The 25,632-nt window shown below is 36.4% G+C and overlaps 1 protein-coding gene across 5 annotated transcripts in view; it reads left to right on the top strand.

Moving 5' to 3' along the window:
• ADGRG6 (adhesion G protein-coupled receptor G6) overlaps positions 1-25,632 on the top strand; it is a 153,909-nt gene that overhangs the window by 69,965 nt on the left and 58,312 nt on the right. For 3 of the 5 annotated variants that reach the window (XM_006066166.4, XM_006066167.4, XM_025294471.3), the window contains exons 3-7: positions 1,990-2,331; positions 4,733-5,356; positions 16,194-16,262; positions 18,472-18,555; positions 24,477-24,562. In XM_006066166.4, the coding sequence (XP_006066228.3) occupies positions 1,990-2,331; positions 4,733-5,356; positions 16,194-16,262; positions 18,472-18,555; positions 24,477-24,562 (1,205 nt within the window). The remainder of the gene's footprint in view (positions 1-1,989; positions 2,332-4,732; positions 5,357-16,193; positions 16,263-18,471; positions 18,556-24,476; positions 24,563-25,632) is intronic. The other 2 variants (XM_006066168.4, XM_025294473.3) reach the window with 1 other exon arrangement.

The following is a 25,632-nucleotide window of genomic DNA, read 5'->3' as shown; positions in this document are numbered from 1 at the left end:
TTTGTTCAGAAATTTAACAAATTTTATCAAAGGCCTCCCAGGTGGCAGGGGTGCTGTGAGGTCCTCAGGGGTCAGATGGTGACTATGATAGTACCAAACCTCTGCTTGTTGAGCCTAGAGAATAGTGGGAGATCCAGACAGTAAGCAAAATCATCTCACGCCAGGAATTCACCCAGCTGCTCTTAATAATGCTACAAGGAGAGGAGCACGGCACTCCAGGAGTGGGTAAGAGAAGGCATTTGGCCAACATTTGATGATCATAGATCTTTTTCCCTGTCTATCCTCAGCTCTGTAAAAGGTGTTGGAGATTTATGGAGGAGGAGCTGGATGGAGAGCAAGTTAGAAAGAATGGTTGTGGAGCCAGGTTGGCAAAACCCCTGCGTAACACAAGGTGGCCCCAGGGACAGGAAAAAAGAAAACTCTTAACTTGAGCAATGTAACATTACATATCTAAATCCTGGAAGATATCACCACATCATAGAAGAATAAGTAATACTTACACTAACTACCATTTTTAAGAAAAGTTATTGTATATTCATTCTACTCAACCCAGTAAAAGAGGGAAGAACACAGTAAGTTGAGAGTGAGTTCCATTCACATAGTAGAAGTCTTTTATTCGGAGAAGGCAATGGCACCCCACTCCAGTACTCTTGCCTGGAAAATCCCATGGGTGGAGGAGCCTGGTAGGCTGCAGTCCATGGGGTCGCTAAGAGTCGGACACGACTGAGCGACTTCACTTTCACTTTTCACTTTCATGCATTGGAGAAGGAAATGGCAACCCACTCCAGTATTCTTGCCTGGAGAATCCCAGGAATGGGGGAGCCTGGTGGCTGTCGTCTATGGGGTCGCACAGAGTCGGACACAACTGAAGCGACTTAGCAGCAGCAGCAGCAGTCTTTTATTGTTTGAAAGTGTATGTCATCAGTTATTTGACAGTTTATTTGTCCAGAATGTTGAATACATGAGACTGCTGCCTACATTTACATAAATGTTTAAAAGCAACATGAATATTAATTTCAAAAGCATCACTAAATAGAAAGACAGTAGATCTTGGTTTCTGGTTCTAGCTGGTGACCAGGCCCTAGGTAAATAATAATTGAGAAATAATTAATTGCTTTACTTTTCTTTCTACCTCTTAATTATTATCTGTCATTATACTATGGTTTGTATCTTTGGGTCCAAAGAAGTGTAAGAATCATACAGACAGAGACTTTGTCTTTCCTGCTTATGGTATATACTATTTAGAATAGCGCCTGGCATGTAGAAGACATTCAATAAATATTCACTGAGTGGATGAGTAAATGAGATAATCATAGAGGTATATAATTGCCAACTAAAATACACAAGTGGAAGAAGTCAAAGTATTTTTCAAAACTATAAGTATTTCACACATGCAAGGTGATGCTGTGTATTTGAAATTTAGAAAAAAATGCCATTTGCCAGATGATAATTTGTCAAATTTTTTTGTACTACTAGCTAGCTTTCTCTTTAAACATTTATTTCCTAAGTCTTTCTCTTCCAAGTTTTGTAATATTGCTCTGCATTTATGGTCTGTAAAATCCCCTCCACCCTAGCACAGTGGAGATTGTTAATCCTTTAAGATTAAAGTCAGTGAACCTTTGTGAAATCCAGTGTTACCTCCTAAGGCTTCATGTACTCCCTGAAATTGTATGCCAGGTGCAGGGGCCCCTGTACATTTTACTGGAGAGAGTTTCCCTGACTTTTATCAGATTCTCAGTGTTTATGACCCTCCCCCAAGTTTAAAAAAATCATTGCTCTAAAATTTTGTATTTTTCTTTTACTTTTTGTTTCTCTCTTGGTTTTTCTTTTTTTCCTTGAGATGGTTTCATTTTCCTTTTAATGTTGATGATTATATTTTGCTATTTAAAAATGTTTGCTGCTTGATTGTCCCCAGAGTGTGGTATTCTTGGTTTATGGCACACCTCTGATCCAGCCCTTCTCTCCGTCTCTCTTTTGTCTGGCCAACAGTATGGGCATGTGCCAACTGCAGGGTGGTCCTCTCCAACCCTTCCGGGACCTTTACTTCTCCGTGCTACCCGAACGACTACCCCAACAGCCAGGCTTGCATGTGGACCCTCCGAGCCCCCACGGGCTATATCATTCAGATAACATTTAATGACTTCGACATTGAAGAAGCTCCCAATTGCATTTATGACTCATTATCCCTTGATAATGGAGAGAGCCAGACGAAGTTTTGTGGAGCAACTGCCAAAGGCCTATCATTTAACTCAAGTGCGAATGAGATGCATGTGTCTTTTTCAAGTGACTTTAGCATCCAGAAGAAAGGTTTCAATGCCAGCTACATCAGAGGTATGTAAACCAAAGGTGACGCCAAACTTCTGCTTTCATTTAGCATGTTCAACAATAAACAAAAGGCCCAGAGGACAGAGTTATCCTCTTTTATGTGAATATGAATGACTAGGATTAGAATTTAAAGGCAGGCAGGAATCTATTAGTATTTTCTGAGCATTCTCATTAGAATATATAGTTACCAGATCCAAAATCTGGTTACAGTAGAGCTGAATTCTTTTCTAGTGTTTACATGCAGAACATTTAAAGGCTGTTTGAAAGATTCTGTGAATATCCCACAGCTAATAATTGAATCTAATTCCAATATCTCTCCAGCAAACATTCAAGGTATTCTTATTTATAAGTCATTTTATTTTAGGCTTTTAAGATGTTGCTCTTTTAAGGAATTATGCTGGAGAACAAATATAAGAAATAAACATATACATTAACATGTAAAATGAACTTTGTGTAACTGAAGCTAATAAATGGCATAGCCTGAGGAAAGCCCCTTGAAAATGTCTAATTGAAAGAAAGAAATATATTTTTATCAGACATAGTTCCTAGGTTCTGGCATAGCAGAACATTGAAATTGAACCATTCTCTCCAGAACCTTTCTGTGCTTAAGGAAGACTCAAGTTTCAAGACTATGAGATTAAGTAATAATTTTTTTTTCCATCCTGAGCTGCTTAAGTAGGCTTTGTATATCAAAAAAAGAAACAAAAAGAAAGGCAGCACTATGGAAATGCCTGACCCTTCTTATTACAATTATGTTTTTGTTAGACATCTTTATTTACTATTTGTGATTGACATTAGATATATATGTGATTAACTGAAACATACATGCTTTAATTTTTCAAATAATGTTTTAAAGTTATAAAATATTATGGAAATTTGAAAATAAAAAAAATTAGAATTACCTATACATCTACCACCCAGCCATAACTACTAATAAAATGTTGATGGACATATTTCCTTCCAGCCTTTTTATTTTCACAATTCATATAGAATACTGGGTTTATACTATATCTTTTTGGGTAGGTAGTCGCTAAGTTGTGTCCGACTCTTTTGTGACTCTATGGACTGTAACCCACCAGGCTCCTCTGTTCATGGGATTTCCCAGGCAAGAATACTGGAGTGGGTTGACATTTCCTTCTCCAGGGGATCTTCTAACCCAGAGATTGAACATGCTTCCCATGCACTGGAATTCTTTACCACCCACCAGGGAAGCCCAAGTAGACCTGTATACTGCTTTATATTTAATAAGTGAACTAAACAATCATGATTCATTAAACTCCATCATGGATTTTTGACCAGAATATCTACATTTAAAAGGATGTTTTTTACTATAGAGCTATTCTTGGTGTGTATTAAAATATATTCAAACCAGCATTCATATCAAGCCAGTGTAAATAGCTACTTCTCTCTCAAGTCAGTACATAATGTTTACCAATATCTATTGTATGAGCCCAGAGTGAAATCCATTGCATTACTTAATAATTTTATGTATGTCACAGAAGGACTCGGCTAATGCATTTTTATTTTTATTTTATTATGCACATAATAATAGTCATCTATATTAGTAATCAGTAATAGCTATATACACCTTGGCACAGGTACTGCTCTAGCGCTTTGCAGGTATTACCTTATTAAATTCTCATTAACCATATATATAATTGGAGCCTTTCCCTTCATTTTATAGACATGGGGGCTAAGGCAGAATGACTTGGCCAAGGGAGATCCAGTGTCTGCCCTTGAACCATTGCTCCGTATTGTCTCAGAAATTAGCTCACATGCCCAGAAGTCAAGGAAATGTATCTTTAAATGCCATTTTTATTTGTTTGTTTTTTTTACTAGACTCCTTCTACTCAATGGAATTGTCTTTGCCTTTGATCCCAAAATAGCCTGATATGGGGAAGACTAGTAAGATATGGGGTGTCCAAAGGGAAAGGGTAGCATAGGAGTGTTTGGGTAGAGTTAAAGGTGATAGTTAGTGAAAAATAGAACTATTAGCTATTATGTTTAAAAATTATTTGAAAAGAAACATAGTTTTAAAAATCATAATGTATGAACTTTCCTGAAACCAGTAGTTTCCTTAATTTTTAAAATCTCCTTCAGCTCAGGGATTTAAAAAAAGAAAAAAAAAACCCATATCACTTTGGAAGCTATAACTGGAAGATTTAGATGTGAGAGCCAACCGTGACTAGAGTTAAAATGAGTGGGGTTTCTTATTGGTATTGGTATTGGAGTATGGTACTGGGTGGCAATAGAGAGCGGTGGACAGAGAAAGGGGAGAGGGTGGGGCAAACAGTGGGTAAAAGCCAATTAGTAGAGAGGGTGGAGGTTGGCGGTCTCAGACATTTTGCACCTCTTTAGTCCATGTCCGAAGTTAACATGCTTTATCTGTTACTGTGTTTTGTTCTAGTTGCCGTGTCCTTAAGGAATCAAAAGGTCATTTTACCCCAGTCGCTTGATTCTTACCAGGTATCTGTTGCAAAAAGTGTCTCTATTCCAGAGCTCAGAGCTTTCACACTCTGCTTTGAAGCAACCAAAATCGGCAAGGAAGACAGCGAATGGACAGCTTTCTCCTACTCAGGTGCATCCTTCCCACAATTGCTCAGTTTCGGAAAGACCAAGAGTGGCTACTTTCTATCATTTTTTGGCTCAAAATGCTTGCTAAACAGTGCTTTACCTGTGAAAGATAAGGAAGATATTTTCACAGAAAGCTTCGAGCAGCTCTGCATTGCTTGGAGTAGTTCTTTGGGTTCCGTTGGTGTAAATTTCAAAAGAAACTATGGAACAGTTTCATGCAATTCTTCCATTGGTAAAGTTATTCCCGGGAATGGGAAATTGTTGCTGGGCTCCAATCAACATGACATTGGCTCTCTCAAAGGGGACATTTATAACTTTCGACTTTGGAATTTTACCATCAGTTCCAAAATCCTCTCCAACCTCAGCTGCAGCGTGAAGGGGAATGTGGTGGACTGGCAAAATGACTTCTGGAATATCCCAACCCTAGCTCTGAAAGCTGAAAGCAACCTCAGCTGTGGTAAGTTTGTGGCATAGTCACTTTTTTTTTTTTTCCATTGTTCTGTGAATATGTTTGTCAACAAGAAATTATATAGACAGACATCTTTGTATATGATTGCAAGCCATAGATATTCAACTAAAGCTTTCAGTCTTACCATTTTTAAGTTTTTCCTATGCCATAAAATATCATACAGTTTTCCCCAAGCATAAACAACAGTTACAATTATTGTGTCTTAGATAGAAATGTTAACCCCAGGACCAAAACAAAAGAAATTAATGTTATAGTTTTTAATCACAAAGATGGTATAGTGAAAAACTGATCTTTGTCATCCTGGAATGCAGTTTCCATTACATTACTTACACAACCATCACCTTAAAGAATGGTATGTATTTAGCCAATATCAGAATGGTCCATTTTATGGAAAATCTTGATAATCAGGAATTATCAATTTTCTTTTAACTTTTTTCCCCCACTTATTTGAAAATGAGCACTTGTTGTTTGTTTCAAATACTCTTCTCTTTTTGGTTGTTCTTTGAGAGACTCTAAATGCATTATTATTGCAAGTAGCCAACTGCAAAGTATTTAGAGATACAATTCCATGTTATAAAAGTTATATTAAAAAAGACTTCTATAAAGTACTCCCTATGTACATAAGTCAATGGAAGTCCTTATTTTACTCTAGGACTGAGTCACATATAAAAAATAGAAGTTCATTATCAATTTTCAATGTCACATGACTAAATCTAAAGTGTGGATAACATGTTCTTTAGTCGCAGAGTTAACTCTCAATAGAGGAGGGAAAGAAGGGGCCTAATATTCAAAGTCATCTGTAAGTGATTTTGCAGGGAATTCTATCACAACTTGATTCCCAATACTTTCAACTTTCAATATATTTCAATATTCCCAATGCTTTTAAAATAGGACCCACTATCAAGATCTGTGGAGAAGGCAATGGCACCCCACTCCAGTACTCTTGCCTGGAAAATCCCATGGGCGGAGGAGCCTGGTAGGCTGCAGTCATGGGGTTGCAAAGAGTTGGACATGACTGAGTGACTTCCCTTTCACTTTTCACTTTCACGCATTGGAGAAGGAAATGGCAACCCACTCCAGTGTTCTTGCCTGGAGAATCCCAGGGACGGGGGAGCCTGGTGGGCTGCTGTCTATGGGGTCGCACAGAGTCAGACACAACTGAAGCAACTTAGCAGCAGCAGCAGCAGCAGCAGGAAGACCTGACGCCCCCTGTCCTATATCCTTGACCTATGTTTGCCCTTCCAGCCTGGGGAACTCCTGTCACCCACCTCCCTGTGTGGGCAACCCATCTCTCGGTGTGGTCCACGGTGCTCCTGCAGATGGTGGGAGGTTGTTATGTGATGTCACTTGAGAGGTGTTTCCTTGTGGGTTGTTGAAAAGAGGGTAAACCACAGCCCTGTTCCAGAAGGAGACTCTGGAACTTTGTAAGAGTTAACAGTGTGAACCAACATCCTCTCAGTCTGAGACTGGCTACAGAGGACAACCTTCAGGGACTCCTGAGAAGTCTTTCACTCAGCAAGGAAATTGAGAAAAATAAAGTGTGTGGGGTGGTGAATGGTGAGGAGAGGGCAGTGGTACACTTCCTGCAATCAAGGTAATTATCTTTAGGGCCCTGTTTTCATCATATCATTGGCCATTATTTAAAAATCATAGACTATTTAACATTTGCATTTCTATGAGTCAGTATTTGAGAACGATGACCATCAGAAGAAAATTAGGAAAAGAATTTGGCTATGTATATTAATAATTTCTAAATACTTAGATGATGCTTTAATATGTATTGTGCTCTAGGTACTGTTTTAAGCACTTTACACATTGTAACTTATTCCTGCAACACAGATCCCATGATGTGAGTTTTATGATTAACCCCATTTTGCAGATGAGTAATTGAGGTACAAAGAGGTTAAGTAACTTCTCCAAGGTCATTTAATTAATAAGTAGCCAAGTCAGAAATTGAAGCCAAAATGTTCAGTTTTAGAACCGTGTTTCCCTAAACTGTCTTTGAGAATAAGCAGAACTAGAAGACAAGATGTACTGCTAAAGTAGGCAAGCCAATTCTTGTCCAGATGAGGGGGACAGAGGCCCAGGAGCCATCTCTGGCTACAGAAAACACTGCTGGCCAGAACACTAGCTTTCTCAGGTATTAACATGGTATTTGTTTTAAACAAAATTAATAAGGGTTCCCCCCACCCCTTTAGTGCTTAATACCTTATTATAATAAAATATGAGGAATCTAGTATACAAAATTCCTAAACTTCTCCTAAGAAATCCTCTAGGCCAGGCATTGGCAAATGAGAAGGGCCTATGGTAGGTCACTTGTTTTGTAAATACAGTTTCATTGGAACATAGGTTTTGTATCACCTGTGGCTGCCTCTGTGCTCCAGTGCAGAGTAGACTGATTCTGAGACATGACCTGGCCCACCATCCTAAAGAAAATCTGCCAACCCCTGAAACTAGACCAAAAAAATCAAAGGGTCTCGTTTTCTGAAGCACACACTTTGTACAATACTGGGAAAGACCCGCTAGATCTCTTGAGCCAGAGATAACAGGCCAGTCGGTTAGGGCTCATTTAGCTCATAGACATGAGTGGTGGCAACATTGATTTGTTTTCATTTATTTACATTTCCATGCAGTGCTTTTAAATAAGGATTGATTTTCAACTTTAAAAAACTAGATTCCACATAAAAATGAATTTTTGGATGCCCCTGGTTTAAAAAAAAATATGTACCTTATATGTTGGTCTGACTGCCTGACCAACACAGCTGGAGCTAAATGGTGACGACCCCTTTGAAGGGACTTTCCAAGTCCTCTTGGCCCTTACCACCCCCCAGCTCTGTTTAGATTAGTTTCTGGCCCTGGGAGGCACTTATGTTTGGGAATCCCAATTTAGGCCATTCCCTTCACTTTAAACAGAATAGGAAATCGAAGCTTAGAAAAAATAAGTGGCTGAGCCAGTTGGTAGGCTAAAATGCACATCTCCTGTCCTTTTGCCCAGGGTTTATATTTGGGAATTTTCATATTTTCTTTAACACAGTCTTTAAGACTCCCTTCCAAGCCTTATGATTACTGGAAGGCATCAGGTATATGCTTGTGGAGCTTAGCCATCGGTAAATTTTCAAAATGACTTCAAAGGAATAACACCAAGCTTACAGAGTCAGTGTCTGAGTTCCTCTTCTTGACATTCCACAGTGACTCTCAGCAGCCCCGTTCCGTACATTCAAATATCCTGGACTGTGTTTCAGGAGTAATAACGGGGGAGGGAGTTTCCTGCTGCTTAATCATAAGCTTTGGGAGTTGAAGAACCCAAGTCACTTATTAACTGACAGGAAATACCTGTAACAAGAGATTATATCTAAGCTTGTTACTTAAGCAAAACTTGAATAAATGAAAAAATGTGTGCTCTATTAACATTTTAACCTTTCCTTTTTTCCAGAACACCATGGCTTTCTGTTTATGGTAATGGTAATTTCCCAAAACTAATGATCAGTACAGTAGCCAATGGGAAAATAGAATTTCATGCCTAACATTCCATTGGCTTGACAATATCTGTTAAATATGAACTTTCATACCAGAATCAACTTGTGACAGAAAATGAATTGATTTTTCCAAAGGTCTCTTACTAAGTAAATTTTAATATGGAAATAAGATGATGGAAATGAACTGACTCCTTTTAAAGCATCCTGCCTTTTGTTTCAGGTATTGACTATCCTAGCAATAAAATCAACATGTTATTAATAAATTTTTAAATAATTTCATAGTTGTACTTTTATTTTCCCATGCTGTTCTAAGCACAGTTAGGGAATATATCTAATTAAGAAATTTTCAGCAGGTTTTTTTTTTTTTTTAATTGGAATATGATGTACAGCAGGTTTTTTTTTTTTTTTAAACATGGTTAATCTTGTCAGTCCTTTTCAGAAAGAAATGCTTTAGCAACAATTCTTTTTCTTTTTGTATCATCATTATTTTCTTAAGACAATTTTATTAAATAGTACTGGGTTTATAACCTCAGTGGATAGATGGTTACCCTAATGGACTCTTTAATTATAGGCTCAACCATTTGCTTGTGTTATGATTCAGGTTTTAAAGTGAAAGTGAAAGTCATGTCCAACTCTTTGCAACCCCATGGACTATACAGTCCATGGAATTGTCCAGGCCAGAATATTGGAGTGGGTAGCCTTTCCCTCCTCCAGGGGATCTTCCCAACCCAGGGATCAAACCCAGGTCTCTGGAATTATAGACGGATTCTTTACCAGCTGAGCCACAAGGGAAGCCCAAGAATACTGGTATGGGTAGCCTATCTCTTCTCCAGTGGATCTTCCTGACCTAGGAATCAAACCAGGGTCTCCTGCATTGCAGGCAGGATTCTTTACTAATTGAGCTATCAGAGAAGCCCATGATTCAGTTTTAGGTGGCTAATGTCCATCAATTTTCACAAAGAACAGACAGTGCCTTCTATACCAGTTTTATTTATTTTACTGATGACTGGACTTTCCTGAGGAGTGGTACTGTATAACTCAATGAATAGTTTAAGTTCAAACAAATTACATTTATTTAACAAGCATTTATTAATCACTTCCATTTATTAACCACTGTGAATGTAGAGATAAGATATAATTCATAAGTATCCAACTTTGATGTTTTTCTTTTCTAGACATTTTTGGATTTGGACGGACTTTTGTTTTCCTCTCTGAAATTTTACACTTAATTACCAAGACTTCATCAGCTCTTGGATTCCTATCCTTTCATTTTCGATTGTTACAGTTCTTTCCCTCAGAGCCATAAAACTCTGATTTCACTATTGGCTCCTTCCCTTCATTCCTAACAAATTATTGAGTGTAGCATTTTTAGGTGACTGAATTTTTTTTTTTTTTAAATAACAAAGATGAAATCACTTATTTTTACAAAGGACTTTATCCTTTGAAGATGCCCAAATTCTTTATGAGCATAAACGGCATCCAAAAATAATTTTAAATACATTTATGAAAAATTTGAATTCAATTTAGTAACAATTACAAAGATGAAATTGAAAGGAATTAATATTTGTCTTACTAGTGCAACTCACATGAGAGTTTTAGCTTTGTCAACTATTGTTTGGATTGTCATTAAATAGGATGTGAGATGAAGTCATGCAACCAGATGCCATGATCTTAGTTTTCTGAATGTTGAGCTTTAAGCTAACTTTTTCACTCTCCTCTTTCACTTTCATCAAGAGGCCCTTTAGTTACTCTTCACTTTCTGCCATAAGGGTGGTGTCTTCTGCACATCTGAGGTTATTGATTTGTCTCCTGGCAATCTTGATTTTAGCTTGTGCTTCTTCCAGCCCAGTGTTTCTCATGATGTACTCTGCATATAAGTTAAATAAGCATGGTGACAATATACAGCCTTGATGTACTCCTTTTCCTATTTGGAACCAGTCTGTTGTTCCAGGTCCAGTTCTAACTGTTGCTTCCTGACCTGCATATAGATTTCTCAAGAGGCAGGTCAGGTGGTCTGGTATTCCCATCTCTTTCAGAATTTTCCACAGTTGATTGTGATCCACACAGTCAAAGGCTTTGGCATAGTCAATAAAGCAGAAATAGATGTTTTTCTGGAACTTTCTTGCTTTTTCGATGATCCAGAGGATGTTGGCAGTTTGATCTCTGGTTCCTCTGCCTTTTCTAAAACCAGCTTGAGCATCTGGAGGTTCATTAAATAGATGGGAAAACAGTGGGAACAGTGTCAGACTTTATTTTGGGGGGCTCCAAAATCACTGCAGATGGTGATTGCAGCCATGAAATTAAAAGAGACTTACTCCTTGGAAGGAAAGTTATGACCAACCTAGACAGCATATTCGGAGAAGGCAATGGCACCCCACTCCAATACTCTTGCTTGGAAAATCCCATGGACGGAGAAGCCTGGTGGGCTGCAATCCATGGGGTGTCTAAGAGTCAGACACGACTTCACTTTCACTTTTCACTTTCATGCATTGGAGAAGGAAATGGCAACCCACTCCAGTGTTCTTGCTTGGAGAATCCCAGGGATGGGGGAGCCTAGTGGGCTGCGGTCTATGGGGTCGCACAGAGTTGGACACGACTGAAGCGACTTAGCAGCAGCAGCAGCAGACAGCATATTAAAAGGCAGAGATATTACTTTGCCAACAAAGGTCCATCTAGTCAAGGCTATGGTTTTTCCAGTGGTCATGTATAGATGTGAGAGTTGGACTGTGAAGAAAGCTGAGCACCGAAGAATTGATCCTTTTGAACTGTGATCCTGGAGAAGACTCTTGTGAGTCCCTTGGACTGCAAGGAGACCCAACCAGTCCATCCTAAAGGAGACCAGTCCTGGGTGTTCATTGGAAGGACTGATACTAAAACTGAAACTCCAATACTTTGGCCACCTCATGCGAAGAGTTGACCCATTGGAAAAGACCCTGATGCTGGGAGGGGTTGGGGGCAGGAGGAGAAGGGGACGGCAGAGGATGAGATGGCTGGATGGCATCACCGACTTGATGCACATGAGTTTGAGTGAACTCTGGGAGTTGGTGATGGACAGGGAGGCCTGGTGTGCTGCAATTCATGGGTCGCAAAGAGTCGGACACGACTGAGCAACTAAACTGAATTGAACTAAGGGTGTGAGATGAGTGGTTAGCTACGTCAGTCTTTTTTTACTACAACTTGTACAAATATTGACTCCTCTCTGTAGCAAGCTTTTGGAAGAACAAAATACAGAGAAGAAAGATTAACAGCTTTATAGCTTTTCATCAACTGCCCTTTTTCAGAGACTACATTTTTAAAGGAAATTTGGCTTTAATTTTTGTGGCTAATATTAAGTAAATACCTTTAAATCCCTTTGTAGTATCCACAAATACGAGAGGCTATAAATAGGTCATATTCTGAAAACAATTTCTTAATGATAAATATATCCAGGAGAAAGAATTGTCTCTTCTTCCTTAACAATCTTCTGGTTTGTAAATCTATCCACCTAGAAAAATTGATTGGAAAAATGACTTTTCTATGTAGATATGCCAGAAACTGAACTGACTGCAAATGAAGTTTGTGCACATTTTTAATATTTTAAGTATTTGTTCATGTAATTTGGTGTATTTGTAATGTAAGATTTCATTTATCAATATTTTAGACCTTTCTAATTAAATCTGTCACTTGTATTCAAACCATTTTCACTGAAACAAACTTCAAATGTAATTTCTATTGCTATACTGAATCATCATAAAATAGTGTTTATAAAGTATTTATAAAGCATTGTCAATTTGCTAAACTAAAAGTACCCAGGAAGGAACAACTGATAATACTCAGAAGCAAATGTTACAATTTTCCATGACAAGTATGTCACAGAATGAAATTTAGACTTGCTACCATACAATCAAACTGATGAAATGTTAAAGAAAATTGTTAAGTATCTTACTCTAAATCCTAAGTCTTCTGATTTTCGTTCCTTAGTTCCACCTCTCAGCTCTTTGATACCCTGCGGTGGATGTGTAGTTAGCCTGAAAGCTTCTTTCCCACAATGTTGTTCTCTTATCTCCCTTTGTCTTCCAGAGATACTCTATCAGTGCCAGAAGTGGCCTTAGGAGCCTGTGTCTGCCAACATTGTGTGTAATTTGAGCAGCACAGGAACTCCGTCCAAGGGTCTCCTCTCTTGCATGTTATGTTGGCTGAGATTTCCTCAGTCATTTTAAGTTTTAAGAGCTTTTTAGTGTTCAAAAGTTCCTTACTAAAATGTAAATACCTAAAGGAGAAGTAAGGTCCTGCAAGAAGGGGGCATCAGTTCAGTGTGATGGACAGAAATAATGAGCAGAAAACATTCAAGATCAAATTCTAGGCTGGCTTCAGCTTCTACCTCTCACATACTCTTTCTCCATAGTACACTTGCTATTAAGTTTTTAATCTTCAGCACCGCCCCCTACCCACAGGATCTCTGCTTCCTTTCGTAGCCAGGCTTCCTCTTTTTTGCATTCACTTCTCACGCATTGGACATCTAGAATTCATTGTTCCCACGCTACTGAAGGGAATTTCTGTAGAGCTGTTAGCAAAATTCCAAAGTGAAGGGTCTTCTCAGTCTTTATCATTGTGGACCTTACTGTATACTCGATGTGGCCACACCATCCATGAAACTTTTTTAACTTGAATTCTGTAAAATCATTGACAAGAGCTATTTTTGCCTTCTCAAATCTATAGCTCTTTCTCTTTTTAAAAAAAAAAAATCTGATACTTAAATATAGGAAATCTGTGGTTCCATCAAATCTACACCCTAGCTCATGTGATCTCAAACACATGTATAGCTTCTGTGGAGTACTTCCTTGCTAGATCTCTTACAAAAACATGTACACCTACTCATGTACCAGATGACACATGGTACCTCAGTTCCTATTACTGGACTTACTTTTAGCCCACACCACCTGAGTTTGCTTTTCTTCCAGTATTTACTGTCTGAGACCATTATGTACCAATTTCTCAAGTTGAAAATTAGAAAAATTTTCTTCTGTTCTTCCTATTCTTTCTCCATTCTTCAATTAGTCACTAAATAAATCCTATCTATTCCATCTTCAAGTCTTGTATCCATCTCTTTCTGTCCATCCTCAGTGGACTCGTGATATGAAGCCTGAATTATTAGTCTTATTCAGGCTTCTTGTATCTCCTCTCTTTTAGTTAGTTTTGGAGCTTCAAAAGATATTATTTTAGATTTAAATCTAATTTTCTCACCAAGTTCCTTTTTGTATTTTCTGTTTCCTTTAAGAAAGAGTTCAAAATGTTCACAGTCATTCATAATGCATTCAGTAATTTATTCAGTAAACTTTGAGGACCCAGCTACTATGTGTGAGGGATACACCATTGGAAGAAAGACACAAAGTCCCAGAATTCATAGTGCCTGCATTCTACAAGGCCCTGTACAGCTGTCTGTTGCCTCTATATCTGATCATTCCTACCAATTTTCTACAAATGTCCAACTCCAGAAATGCCATGCCGTTTGGGTTCACAGATGGTTTGACTACATTCTGGTGTGCACGTGTGTGTGCTTAAGTTGCTTCAGTCGTGTCTGACTCTTTGTGACCCTATGGACTGCCAGGCTCCTCTGTTCATGAGATTCTCTAGGCAAGAATACTGGAGTGGGTTGCCATGCACTCCTTCAGCGCATCTTCCCAACCCAGGGATTGAACCCACATCTCTTACATCTCCTGCACTGGCAGGTGGGTTCTCTACCACTAGTGCCACGTGGGAAGCCTTTTTCTTGGAATTTGTCTCTGTAATTCAGTCAGCCAGTAATAACCATCTCTAGTCTCTTATCCTCTGATCAGTATAGTGACTCCTCATATTTCCAGTTAATCTTTGTAAAGGATTTTTTATTCACCCTTCTCACCAAACTGCTGGTCACATGCTCCTTTGGACCACTATGCATCTATATTTCTCTGTGAAAACTGTGAAGCCACCTCCCATTCATGTCTCTCTGAGAGCAGAGACATAGTTTTAAAGCATTCTTCTAGCCTCCCTGTCTCTCATACTGTTAATGGCGAATGAATGTTTATTGAATGAACATGTAAAGGTCTATAATAAAATCTTCTTGTCAGCTAACATCACAGACCAGAGGCCCAAGGGTTGGGTCTTTCTAAAATAAAATGATTTCTTTCTTGGTCCAGTTCCTTGAGGCAATTAAGAATGAAGAAACTATGTTCCTGAGATGCTGCTAAATTGTTGGGATGCTTTCTGCTTGTGCACACAGTTAATCTAATTAGACATCTTTTGTTGGCTCATGTACCTGCTCTGTCTTCATGTACTATTGCCACAGGAAGTTTGGAAAATGTTTAAATATTAGAATATAGTTACTATTATAGAAATGTTCTTTAAAAATTCAATATACGTGTGTACGTATATATCTGTGCATTTTCTTGTTGTTCAGTTGCTCAGTCATATCCGACTTTTTGCAACCGTATGGACTGCAGCATGCCAGACTTCCCTGTCCTTCACTATCTCCCAGAGTTTGCTCAAACTCATGCCCTTTGAGTCCGTGATGCCATCCAACCATCTCATCCTTTTTCTCCTCCTTCTCTTCCTGCCCTCAGTCTTTCCCAGAATCAGGGTCTTTTCCAATAAGTCGGCTCTTCGCATTAGATGGCCAAAGATTTATGTGTATGTATATGTTTGTATTTTCTTCTGTCCTTAATCATAGTAAAATATGCTTTTTGATAAGTTTATCCCATCTTCCTCAGCCTCAACCTGTTGATAAAAGCCTGTTAATAGCCAGAGAGAGATTTAGTGCAACAGAGAAAATCCACTATTCCTACTAGTGGATCAGCTCAAAATTTGTTTCCTGCTGAGCATGAGTCAGGCAAAGCTTGAAATAAAAAGGCACAGAGACTGAATTGAAGTCATGGAAACTTATTTCTGGAATTGCAGCTAGTATGTGCTAGGACCTGGGAACCAAAAATATGTATTTTATGAGCATTAATAATATCCATGTTCACTTTTGGAAACTTATCTTTCATGTTCTTATTGTTTCATTTGTATGAATTTCCACCAAAGCTTTATAATTTGTTTTGTGAAAAGGTCCTAAACTCTTTATGCACAGTTTAAGGGGTAGCTGCACTTCTTTTCCTTTCACTTGTGGTTAGGGTCAGTAGATTGAGTTAAAGATTTTGAGAGAAATTTCAGTAGCTTGATTTTACATTTGTGGAAATTAAGACACAGAGACTTTCTTGATGTTAAAATATTACTGGTGGACTCTTCCAGGGCTGCTCCTTTCACACCAACCAAATGATTAATGATTTTTTTTTTTCTGGATAATATCACTAAATCATAAGTCATATTTGTGCAATCTTTCTGTGTTGATCAAGGTTCCTACCTGATTCCATTCCCAGCAGCAGAGCTAGCCAGCTGTGCAGATTTGGGGACCCTCTGCCAAGGTAGGGAGTCAACATCATCCTCTGGAGTGTCTGTTTCTTACTTGCTGTTTTAGAAAATGTACTTGTCATTGTTTTGAATTTTATCTTCATTTTCACTCGAGAGGCCAGAAACCAGCAAACCAGAAGAATTTCTGGATGTGTTTTAGTTGTGTGGGTGCACAGTGTAGAGAAAGAATGCATTCACACACTGGATGACCACATTTCCATAAAGCACTGAGTTTTTAAAATGTGAATAATTATATGCTATTAGGAAGGGTTGACTTCATTTTTTTCCCTCTATTTCCTCTCAAAAATATTGTCCAGTATAAATATAGCCATACAATATTTTGAAAAAGTATTCATGTCTAAAAAACAAGAGGAAAAATTAAGTTGAATAGTCAATTAAGTTTAAGACAGGCCATGAGGCAATTTATGATGTGCAATGTAACTTAAATATTAAGATAAAAATAGCTATCTTATTACTCATATGAATGTAATTTTATTAATTATTACAGTGCAACATGACTATACTATGATCAGTATTATAATTATATAGTATGTATTGAATAGCTGCATGCTGAATAATCCATAGTTGCATAAATTTTAAAATATTTTGCTTTAATTTTATCATTGCTTCTTCTGATTATCCATGACCCATTTCCATCCATTTATGCTGTTATATACTTCTTTTTGAAGTAGCATTTCTATATGCCACATTAAGAATCATGACCATGTCTTTTGTAAAGTTGGATCTTTTATTAAGAAGGTCATAGGATTAAAGTGACGGGTTAGAAGTGAGACTAAGTGAATAGAAACCTAAGCTCCCTTTTAAAGTTCCAGTGTGGAAGTAGGGTAGGCAGAGAGAAAGGGTGCAACTCATTATTATTTTTTTTTTCTGAGACATTATCTCTTGATATTATTGTTGATGACTACCTTAAGATAATAAAGCCATTAAGTAGTTTCTTTTGATAAACTCAGTGTGGTTTTAAAATAGTTAAATGAAATTTTAAAAAGCCTTAATTTTGCTTAGTTCAAGCCATGAAGGTTTTTTTTAATTTTAATTTTTTTTAAATCTGAGATTTAGATGTATTATGCATTACATAAATATAACTGATTGTTCACAATTTAAAAATATAAAAGATTTCAAAAAGAATCCTCATTCTTAAGTGTTGTATATTATTTTTGAATGAAAAAGTTATTTTAGTTAAGAATAGACATTTTGAATAAGGAATTCAATATTTTCTAAAGATCCTTTGGAAGGTAATTCTTTTTATAATTAGTGAAATGTTTTAAATTTAGGTAATTTTTTTCTAATTAAAAGATCCAACCCAGGGATCAAACTTAGGTCTCCCCTGTTGCAGGTGGATGGATTCTTTACCATCTGAATCACCAAGGAAGCCCATTTAAAAGAAATATGTAACAAATAGTTATTGTACCTAGAAATGTACATCTTATACAAATATACTCCTAAGATAAACTAAAGGAAAATTATATGTATAGTTATTTTACTACTTACATTGTTCCTCCAGAATCCCTTAGAAAGATATTATCAAAACATTACATAGGGTTTAATATTTGAGTTTTAGTAGAATCAGAAACATAGCTTTGACATACTGCTTTGAAAAATCCCTTCTGTAAGGCTTGCCCTTATGAAATCCATTTTGTCCATCATTGTTTAGTAAAGTTATTGGGATCTTTAAATGATTGATGTCATTCATTTCATTCTCTTTTTTTTCTTCACATTTATCTTCTCTAGGAGAAGTATATTTTCTTCTGAAATTTTATTTTGCTAATCTCAGTGTATCAGAAAGACTAACTTAGTTTAGATAATTTTCAAGCTGACAGGTGGTGTTCAGACTTCCTTCTCTAGCCTTTCTTTTTATAGACTTAGAAGACTGAGTTCTAGGAAGGTTTATCCATTTACTGTGTGATCATCAGCCTCTTGATAGCAAACTTGGGTCTAGAATCGAATGTTCTTTCTCCATTCTCTTTGTGCCAGTTCCAGACTCTTGTACAAGATGGCACCAAAGACCATGGGAACAGATTCTTAATGTGCTATAGAAGGCATTGCTTCATTTTATACATTATAACCTTGAAACTTGTGTTTAGTGGCAAGAAATGGTTTCTGTTCCTCCTCTATATATTTTCATGCATCAATTATAGATTGCTTATCCATATTAACTTTCATGTGCTTTTTGCAAAATTACATCTTTCTCATCTTTATTACCAGCTACTGTAAACCCTCCTAGTACTACATCACCCACTGTCACCACTAACATGCCTGTTACTAACAGAACCGATAAACAAAGGAATGGTAAGAAATCGTTACCTTTTATATTTGTAGTATGTCTGACTTGATGAACACCTGTATTCCAAAGGTGGAAATATCTAATGTTCCAACAAAGTGTCTGTTGTTAAAATCAATTGGTACATTTGTACATTTGCAAGACTATTAAAATAAATTTCATTTGATTGCCTGGAGTTCCCCAAATAACCAATGGAATGAGTACACTTCTAGTATCACATCTCTGAATTTTAGCTAAAATTTCGTTCAAAGGAAGCTTTCAGGGAAAGACATTAGTTAAATGGAAAGAGTTTGCATTATACTACAGATCCAAGAAGAAAAATATTTATGGCGTTCTGCCAGGTTATTCTCTAAAGAAACCTGTTTTAAAGAATTTTGTAATCTCAAAAAGCTACATAATTTTAGTAATTTAATTTCTCACTGAGGCCAACGTTATGTTCAAACATTTGTGACATTTAGATCATTTTTATACAGTAATACTTTGCTCTTTGTTTTTATTTGTTGAGGAATAATGGCTACCTCCAGTATTCTCGCCTGGAGAATTCCATGGACAGAGGCGCTTACTGGGCTACAGTCCATGGATTCGCAGTCAGACACAGCTGAGCAACTAACACACACACACCATAGTTAGAATGTGATTGGATATTAACTAAATCGTAAATCAATTTTTGACTGACACAACTTCAAGTAACTGCCAATACTTCCTGTTTTTCCTTGTACAAATACATTTCTGTTTATATTATTTATAATTTGCAAAGTTACATAAGATAAGAAATGAACCGGGGCAATGTCAGGTTGATTATTTAATCTACTACCTATATTGACTACATACATAGCTTTTTGGTAATTCAGAGTGAGTGGTTTCAGTTTCTTCTGAAAAAGCGAAATTCCAATCAGGTGACCACATCATTGCCTCAAACACAAGTAATATTCTCAAATATGAGGTATTAGAAACAAAGGAATTTTCTCAACCTCAATCATTTAACTTGCAAGGCCAAGACATCTGTGATGTATCACCAGGGACCAAAACCCAGAGAAGAGAAACTGGCATAGTTTTCTTTTTTTCATTTTTTCTTTTGGCTTTGGGGGTTACATCAACTTCCTCTGTAAGGACATTTAAATTGAAAGTATGGAATATTTTACATGAAACGTAGATATAAATTTCATTAGGGTTATAAAGACATCAATTCAGGGAAGTGTTTATGGTTATTCTGGTAGTTAGGCCAAGGAGATTTATGATGGAGCAAAAGTTCCAGCAACCCCCAAGAAAGCAAAAGCAGCTGAAATTTCCAGTGCATATTTCACATGGACTCTAGCCAGTAGATGGGAATATTATAATTCTAACTAAGTATTTCACTCTTTGTATGAACATACAAAGAGCCTCTGTGGCATTCGCCCTCCAGGACTGGCACATCCTCTTCTGCCCAAGAACGTTTACATGATGCTTCAGAGTCCTCGCCTTGGTGGAGTGGAGCTGTATTCACTCAATCATGTCATTTCTGACATTCTTGAAGAGAGCCTTGTTCAGTCCATCTCTCTCTGCGTCATAGCCTTCACGGGCGTTTCAACAAAAAAAGCAAATGTTAGAATCAGTTCAAATGGTTTGATTTGGCCACTTTAAAGAAAGAAAACTCGAATTCAGATCATTCTTGATAAAAATGTAATCTGAGCACTTAAAAATATTTGAAAGCCCTCATGTTGTAGAAATAGTCTCAAATTCTGTACTCAAATTTATGCATCATCTCAATTTTACCACATCCTTGAACCATCTCTACTATTTATAATAGGTTTTTTCCCCCAAAAATTAACTAACTTTTTTACTTAAACATTTATATTTATATGGGAAAATATCACAGTTGTAAACTGAAACTAGTACTGCTTGTCTTAAAACAGAAATGTAAAGTGAAAATAAATATAATGAAAACAACGCTACTGAATTCTCTCTATATCCAATTGCCTTCTCCCATCTCAGCACTTGAAGCCTTCATTATTTTTTTAAAAAGGGAGGGTTACAAGACCCACTGTAATTAAGTTTTTTGTCTTTGGTGTAGTTAAATTTGAAATAATTGAAAAGAGAATTACTTGTTTACCTTGTGAATAAATGGGATTTAATGTCCTATTCTAGACTATCTGAGATCATTCACATGCTATCAGCAATTTCAAATACACTTTTCTTGGGAAACTGATGTAGTAAACATTCTCAGGCCTCAGATCTGATATATTAGAGAATGCTGTTTTGTTCACTGTAAGAAAGATACACAGCTATCAGATCTGTTATCTACCTTATCCAGTCTTATAAACTCTGCACTATCAAATAAATCTACTATCAAAGAAATCTAATTCATTAGTCATGATATGCTGGTGTGGTGAGGAAAGAGGGATTTAAATTGTTTGGCAATCAGATGTAATTTTTGAGTACATCAAGAGAATTTGTTTTCATGGCTTTAGTGAAATGTCCCTATTCCCTTGCATAGTTATTTTTGTTATTTTTCAATAGGATTTTAATCTGATAGTTCAGATTATATACTAAGAAAATCTTATCTTTTAAGCTACTTTTCACAAACGTATTTCTATATGAGGAACAACTTAGGTATTCCCACAAATAACCTTTGTGCCTTTTCTACTGCATTCCCAAGAAAAGCTCTTGGATTTATTATTATTTCCATTCCAAATCATATGTTCTATGCTTGAAGCATCACTGTACTGCTGCTGAATATTAAACTTTTGTGAGGTTAGCACAAGCAATCAAAGTAAGGAACTGACTTTGTTAGTCCTTATTATTCTTCTAAAAATCTACAAGTGCAAATTGTATCACTGCTTCTAGTTTCTCACATACATTTGACTACTCAAAAAAATTCACTCTAAGGGTATTAATGTGGACCCAACAATCAATCTAGCTTTATATGCCAAATAACTTAAAGAAATTGTATGTGTGATGAGCAGTACTCTAGTCATATGATAAATGCCACTGTCTACTATAATTGCCTCTGCACCAAAGGAGTCATCTTGAATGTAAAATAGCATTTAATTTCTACTTTTTTTTTTTAATTTCTACTTTAAAATCTATCTTTTCAAATGTATATTTTAAAACCCACCTTTTCAAACCTACTTCATTCCCTTGAATGGAGAACAGTCTCATTTCTAAATGTTCCAAGAAATTCTGAGAAGAGTGTTAAGAAAATTAAAAAAGGAAAAGATCTACAGCCAGGCATATGTTTTGATACCAGATCTGTTATGGCAAATAATGGTTTCTGCTTTGAAGTTTTGTGGGGCTGGAAGAGTCATCTAATTGGAAAAAAGTGTCACACATTCTTTAGACTGGGATGTCATTATTAGGACAATACATACAGCTTTTGAAGTCTCTGGAACAGATGAAGATTTGTGAATAGCTTTCTTATTGAGAAACCATAGGATTTGTAGGAGAAGGTGACTTGATTATCAGAATGACCTGGAAAAGTCTGCATCGGTGTCTCAATTGTGCATTTTCTGCAGTGGCAATGCTTAAGCCAGTTATTTTGCTGCAGTCCAAAACCTTTCTCACCAGACCTTCCATGGATATTTTATCTTGCTTTGACAATTCATTCTTGGGCATTTCTTTGGATTACTTGTTGACTACATTATCCAAAAATTTTAAATAAGTGTAACAAGTAGACAGTATTGAATAATTTTTGCTGAATATATAAATATCTCATTCTGAGGCTTCTGAAGCAAGACTATATGAAAAAAGATCCATAGCACTGGTGAATCCCCAGCACTTAGGGTAGGTGGTTTGGTATAGTCATAGATTTTATTTGCCATAAACAACATAACACTGGGAAGAGTCCTATAGGGATTTAGACTGACTCTGATATGGAATGTCTTTCTCATTTATAAAAACAGTGAATTAGAAAAAGAAGTGAGAAATATTTTAAATTAAAAAAATCTTAAATGTTTGGATGCTTCTGTAAAATTTCAGAAATGTGAGTGATTAAAAATACTCATTTTTAATATTTTGCAGGATTCTCCTGAGAGGGCAAGACTGCAATTCCTAACACAGACACACGCTTTAGGTCTCCATCTAGTGGTAGCTTGTCAGTTTTAATACTTAACTGGCATCAGGGAACATGCACAGAATACCTCTTGATTCCTAACATTGGTGTAGAATCTTGGACTTCTGGAACTTAAATTCCCTCTGAGTCATTCAGAATGTCCACGGTTTGATATGATAAGATCTACAGTGTAAATTTGTTTGTTTGTTTGCCTGAGTTATTATCATTTATGTTACATACACTCCTGTAATTTTTCTTTCAGAATATTTTTTAAAGGAAGATAAAGTCAAGGTTATTAAAATATCTGAAGAGTTTTAGAAGCTGGACTTCTAATAACTTAGTATGCATAAATTAAATATCCTTGGACTTACACTGATCTCATAGACATATTATTACATCTGAGAGTGGTGATTTTTTTTTTAAAGCATGAGTTTCTGACCCCTATACTGGAAAACATTCCTTTAGGAGTGTGACTGGAATTTGCATTTTGGTAGATTTGGGAGTTCCTAGGAGACATACTTTTGTACTTTTATGTACTACTTTCCCCAAATCTTCATTAAATCTTTTCTCCATTGTTTTAATAATATGTTTTTACATTTGCTATACATATTTTGGCTTCCCCAGTGGCTCAGCAGTAAGCAGTAAAGTCTCCACCTACAATGCAGGAGATACAGGCTTGATCCCTGGGTTGGGAAGATCCCCTGGAGAAGGAAATGACAACCCGCCCTAGTATTTTTGCCTGGGAAATTCCATGGACAGAGGAGCCTGGAAGGTTACAGTCCATGCGGTTACAAAAGAACTGGACATGACTGAGCGACTAAACAACAAACAACATGTGTATTTTACTCATGTTTATAAGCATGGAGATAGATGATTGATTGACAATAATGAAGAATCAATTTTTTTTCTCTGCATGATCTACCATATTTAAAAAGAGTCCTTTTCTCATTACTATTTGTAGTAAGATATCCTTTAGCACATATCTAGAGAAATTTAGCAAACCCTGGCTGGTCAGTTTGATTTTCATTAAGAAAAAAAAAAGAAAAATATATATGTATGGCAGACTACTTTAAAGATTGCACTTCTCTCCTGCAAAAAAGCACAACTTCCTTCTGACATAGGATTTTCTTTTACAAGCAAGTCCAGTTAAAAGTCCATCTGCAAATATTGTTTGTTTTTTCCTCCTTTACTTGATACAAATGACTGCACTTATGGAATTTCGATGAAAAAATCTGGTGAAAATGAACCCGACAACTTAAGTAGAAGAAAATGCTTTAGTGGGGCAGGGGAAAGAGGATAGAGAAAATAAGGGTCTGTGGGTGAAAAATACGTGATACCTGTTTGTTTCCAAATTAAGTTCTGCCCATCATCTTACTCAAGTTTTCACATCTCAAACTATCATTCTTCATAATGTTAGAAAGGATAATTTTTGGTTACAGGAAATCAAATTGTACATGAAAAATCATTTAACAGACAGTAGGGAGAAATGTATAGAATTAAGAATTATGAAGGAACATATATAGGTGATAATTTAGAAGGAATGACTTATCTATAAGTAAACTAAATGATAACTATTTCTAAAAAGTTGTAAGGTTACTGAAAATGACCTGTGCAGAAAATTCCTGTAGAAGGCATTTCTTAGTTGCTCAGTCGTGTCCGACTCTTTGCTACCCCATGGGCTATACAGTCCATGAAATTTTCCAGGCCAGAATACTGGAGTGGGTAGCCTTTCCCTTCTCAGGGGATCTTCCTAACCCAGGTCTCCCGCATTGCTGGTGGATTCTTTATCAGCTGAGCCACAAGGGAAGCCCTTGTGTGAAATTATGTCATTATAAATGTAAGCTGAAAAGTGTATGACTGTAAAATATAACTAATGGACTGAATCCTATTTCCAATGGACAGATGGGATTATTTATAGAATTTCCATAGTGCTTCAAAACATCCTTCCTCACCCCGAGGTGAAAGTACAGAGCAAGGTGGCCGAATGGGTAAGTGGATTGTAAAATTTCTGTTTTGGGCTTTAAACTAATCTCTGGAAATCTGGGAAAGATTTTACTGTCTAACTGAACCCACAGATCATACTGAAATAAAGATACTGTTCATATAAATGTATGGAAGTGTAAGAGAAGTATTGCACTTTTGAATAGAAAGTGAGGTATAGTTGAATAAAGGGCAAGAAAGTGAGCCTAATGGGCTATTATGTCAAAGAAGAAAAGAACAGCACAAATGGAAAAGTATTTTGAGAGGTATCTTTATTTACTGTAATAGTCGTACATGTTTAGCACTGTTTGAGTCCTTGATTCAAAAACCAAGTGTATAAAAAGTATATCATGAATATCTTCCACCCATCCTTGACACTCATCTGCCTGGAAACCAACTTATCTGCTTGGAAATCACTGTGAATTTTTCTTGTTTTTTTCCAAGAATTTATGAATGTAAAAGAAAATGACTATACATTCTTATGTTTTTCTTTTTACATTAAAAATAGAATATTGTACACACCAGTCTACACTGTACTAGATATTTGGGTTATAATTTATTTAACCAGTATTCTGTTGGTGAAAATTTTGGTAATTTCTAATTTTAAAAACTAAACATTTTATTTATTATTTTATAAATGCATGTTATATATATATACATTATATAAATATATAAATACACATTATAAATACATGTTAATGATTTTTTCCTTCTCTGATATAACATCAAAAATTTAATTTCCCGTAGGTTTATATTTTTTATTATTTTATTTCCTATCCACAGCATACTTTGGGACCTTGTACTGCTTTTACTTACTACTACAGTTCAGACAATTTTTGTGGAAAAAGTAATTTGTCATTTGGGTATACATTCTGAAGTAAGAAAAATGGATTTATTATGTGGTAGGGCATATACCAAGGCCGCATTTCTAATAAATGTGGCCTTGGTAGCAAAAAAATGTTAAACCATACACTGAGAGATAGTGATGATAATACTTTATATATATATAAGTATATATACTTTTTTCAGGTATGTGTATATGTATATATATTTGAAGAATGGTAGGAAAACATAGTTT

This window comes from Bubalus bubalis, chromosome 10 (assembly GCF_019923935.1).
Source record: "Bubalus bubalis isolate 160015118507 breed Murrah chromosome 10, NDDB_SH_1, whole genome shotgun sequence".
NCBI lineage: Eukaryota > Metazoa > Chordata > Mammalia > Artiodactyla > Bovidae > Bubalus > Bubalus bubalis.
This window is presented reverse-complemented; position numbering and strand designations above follow the sequence as displayed.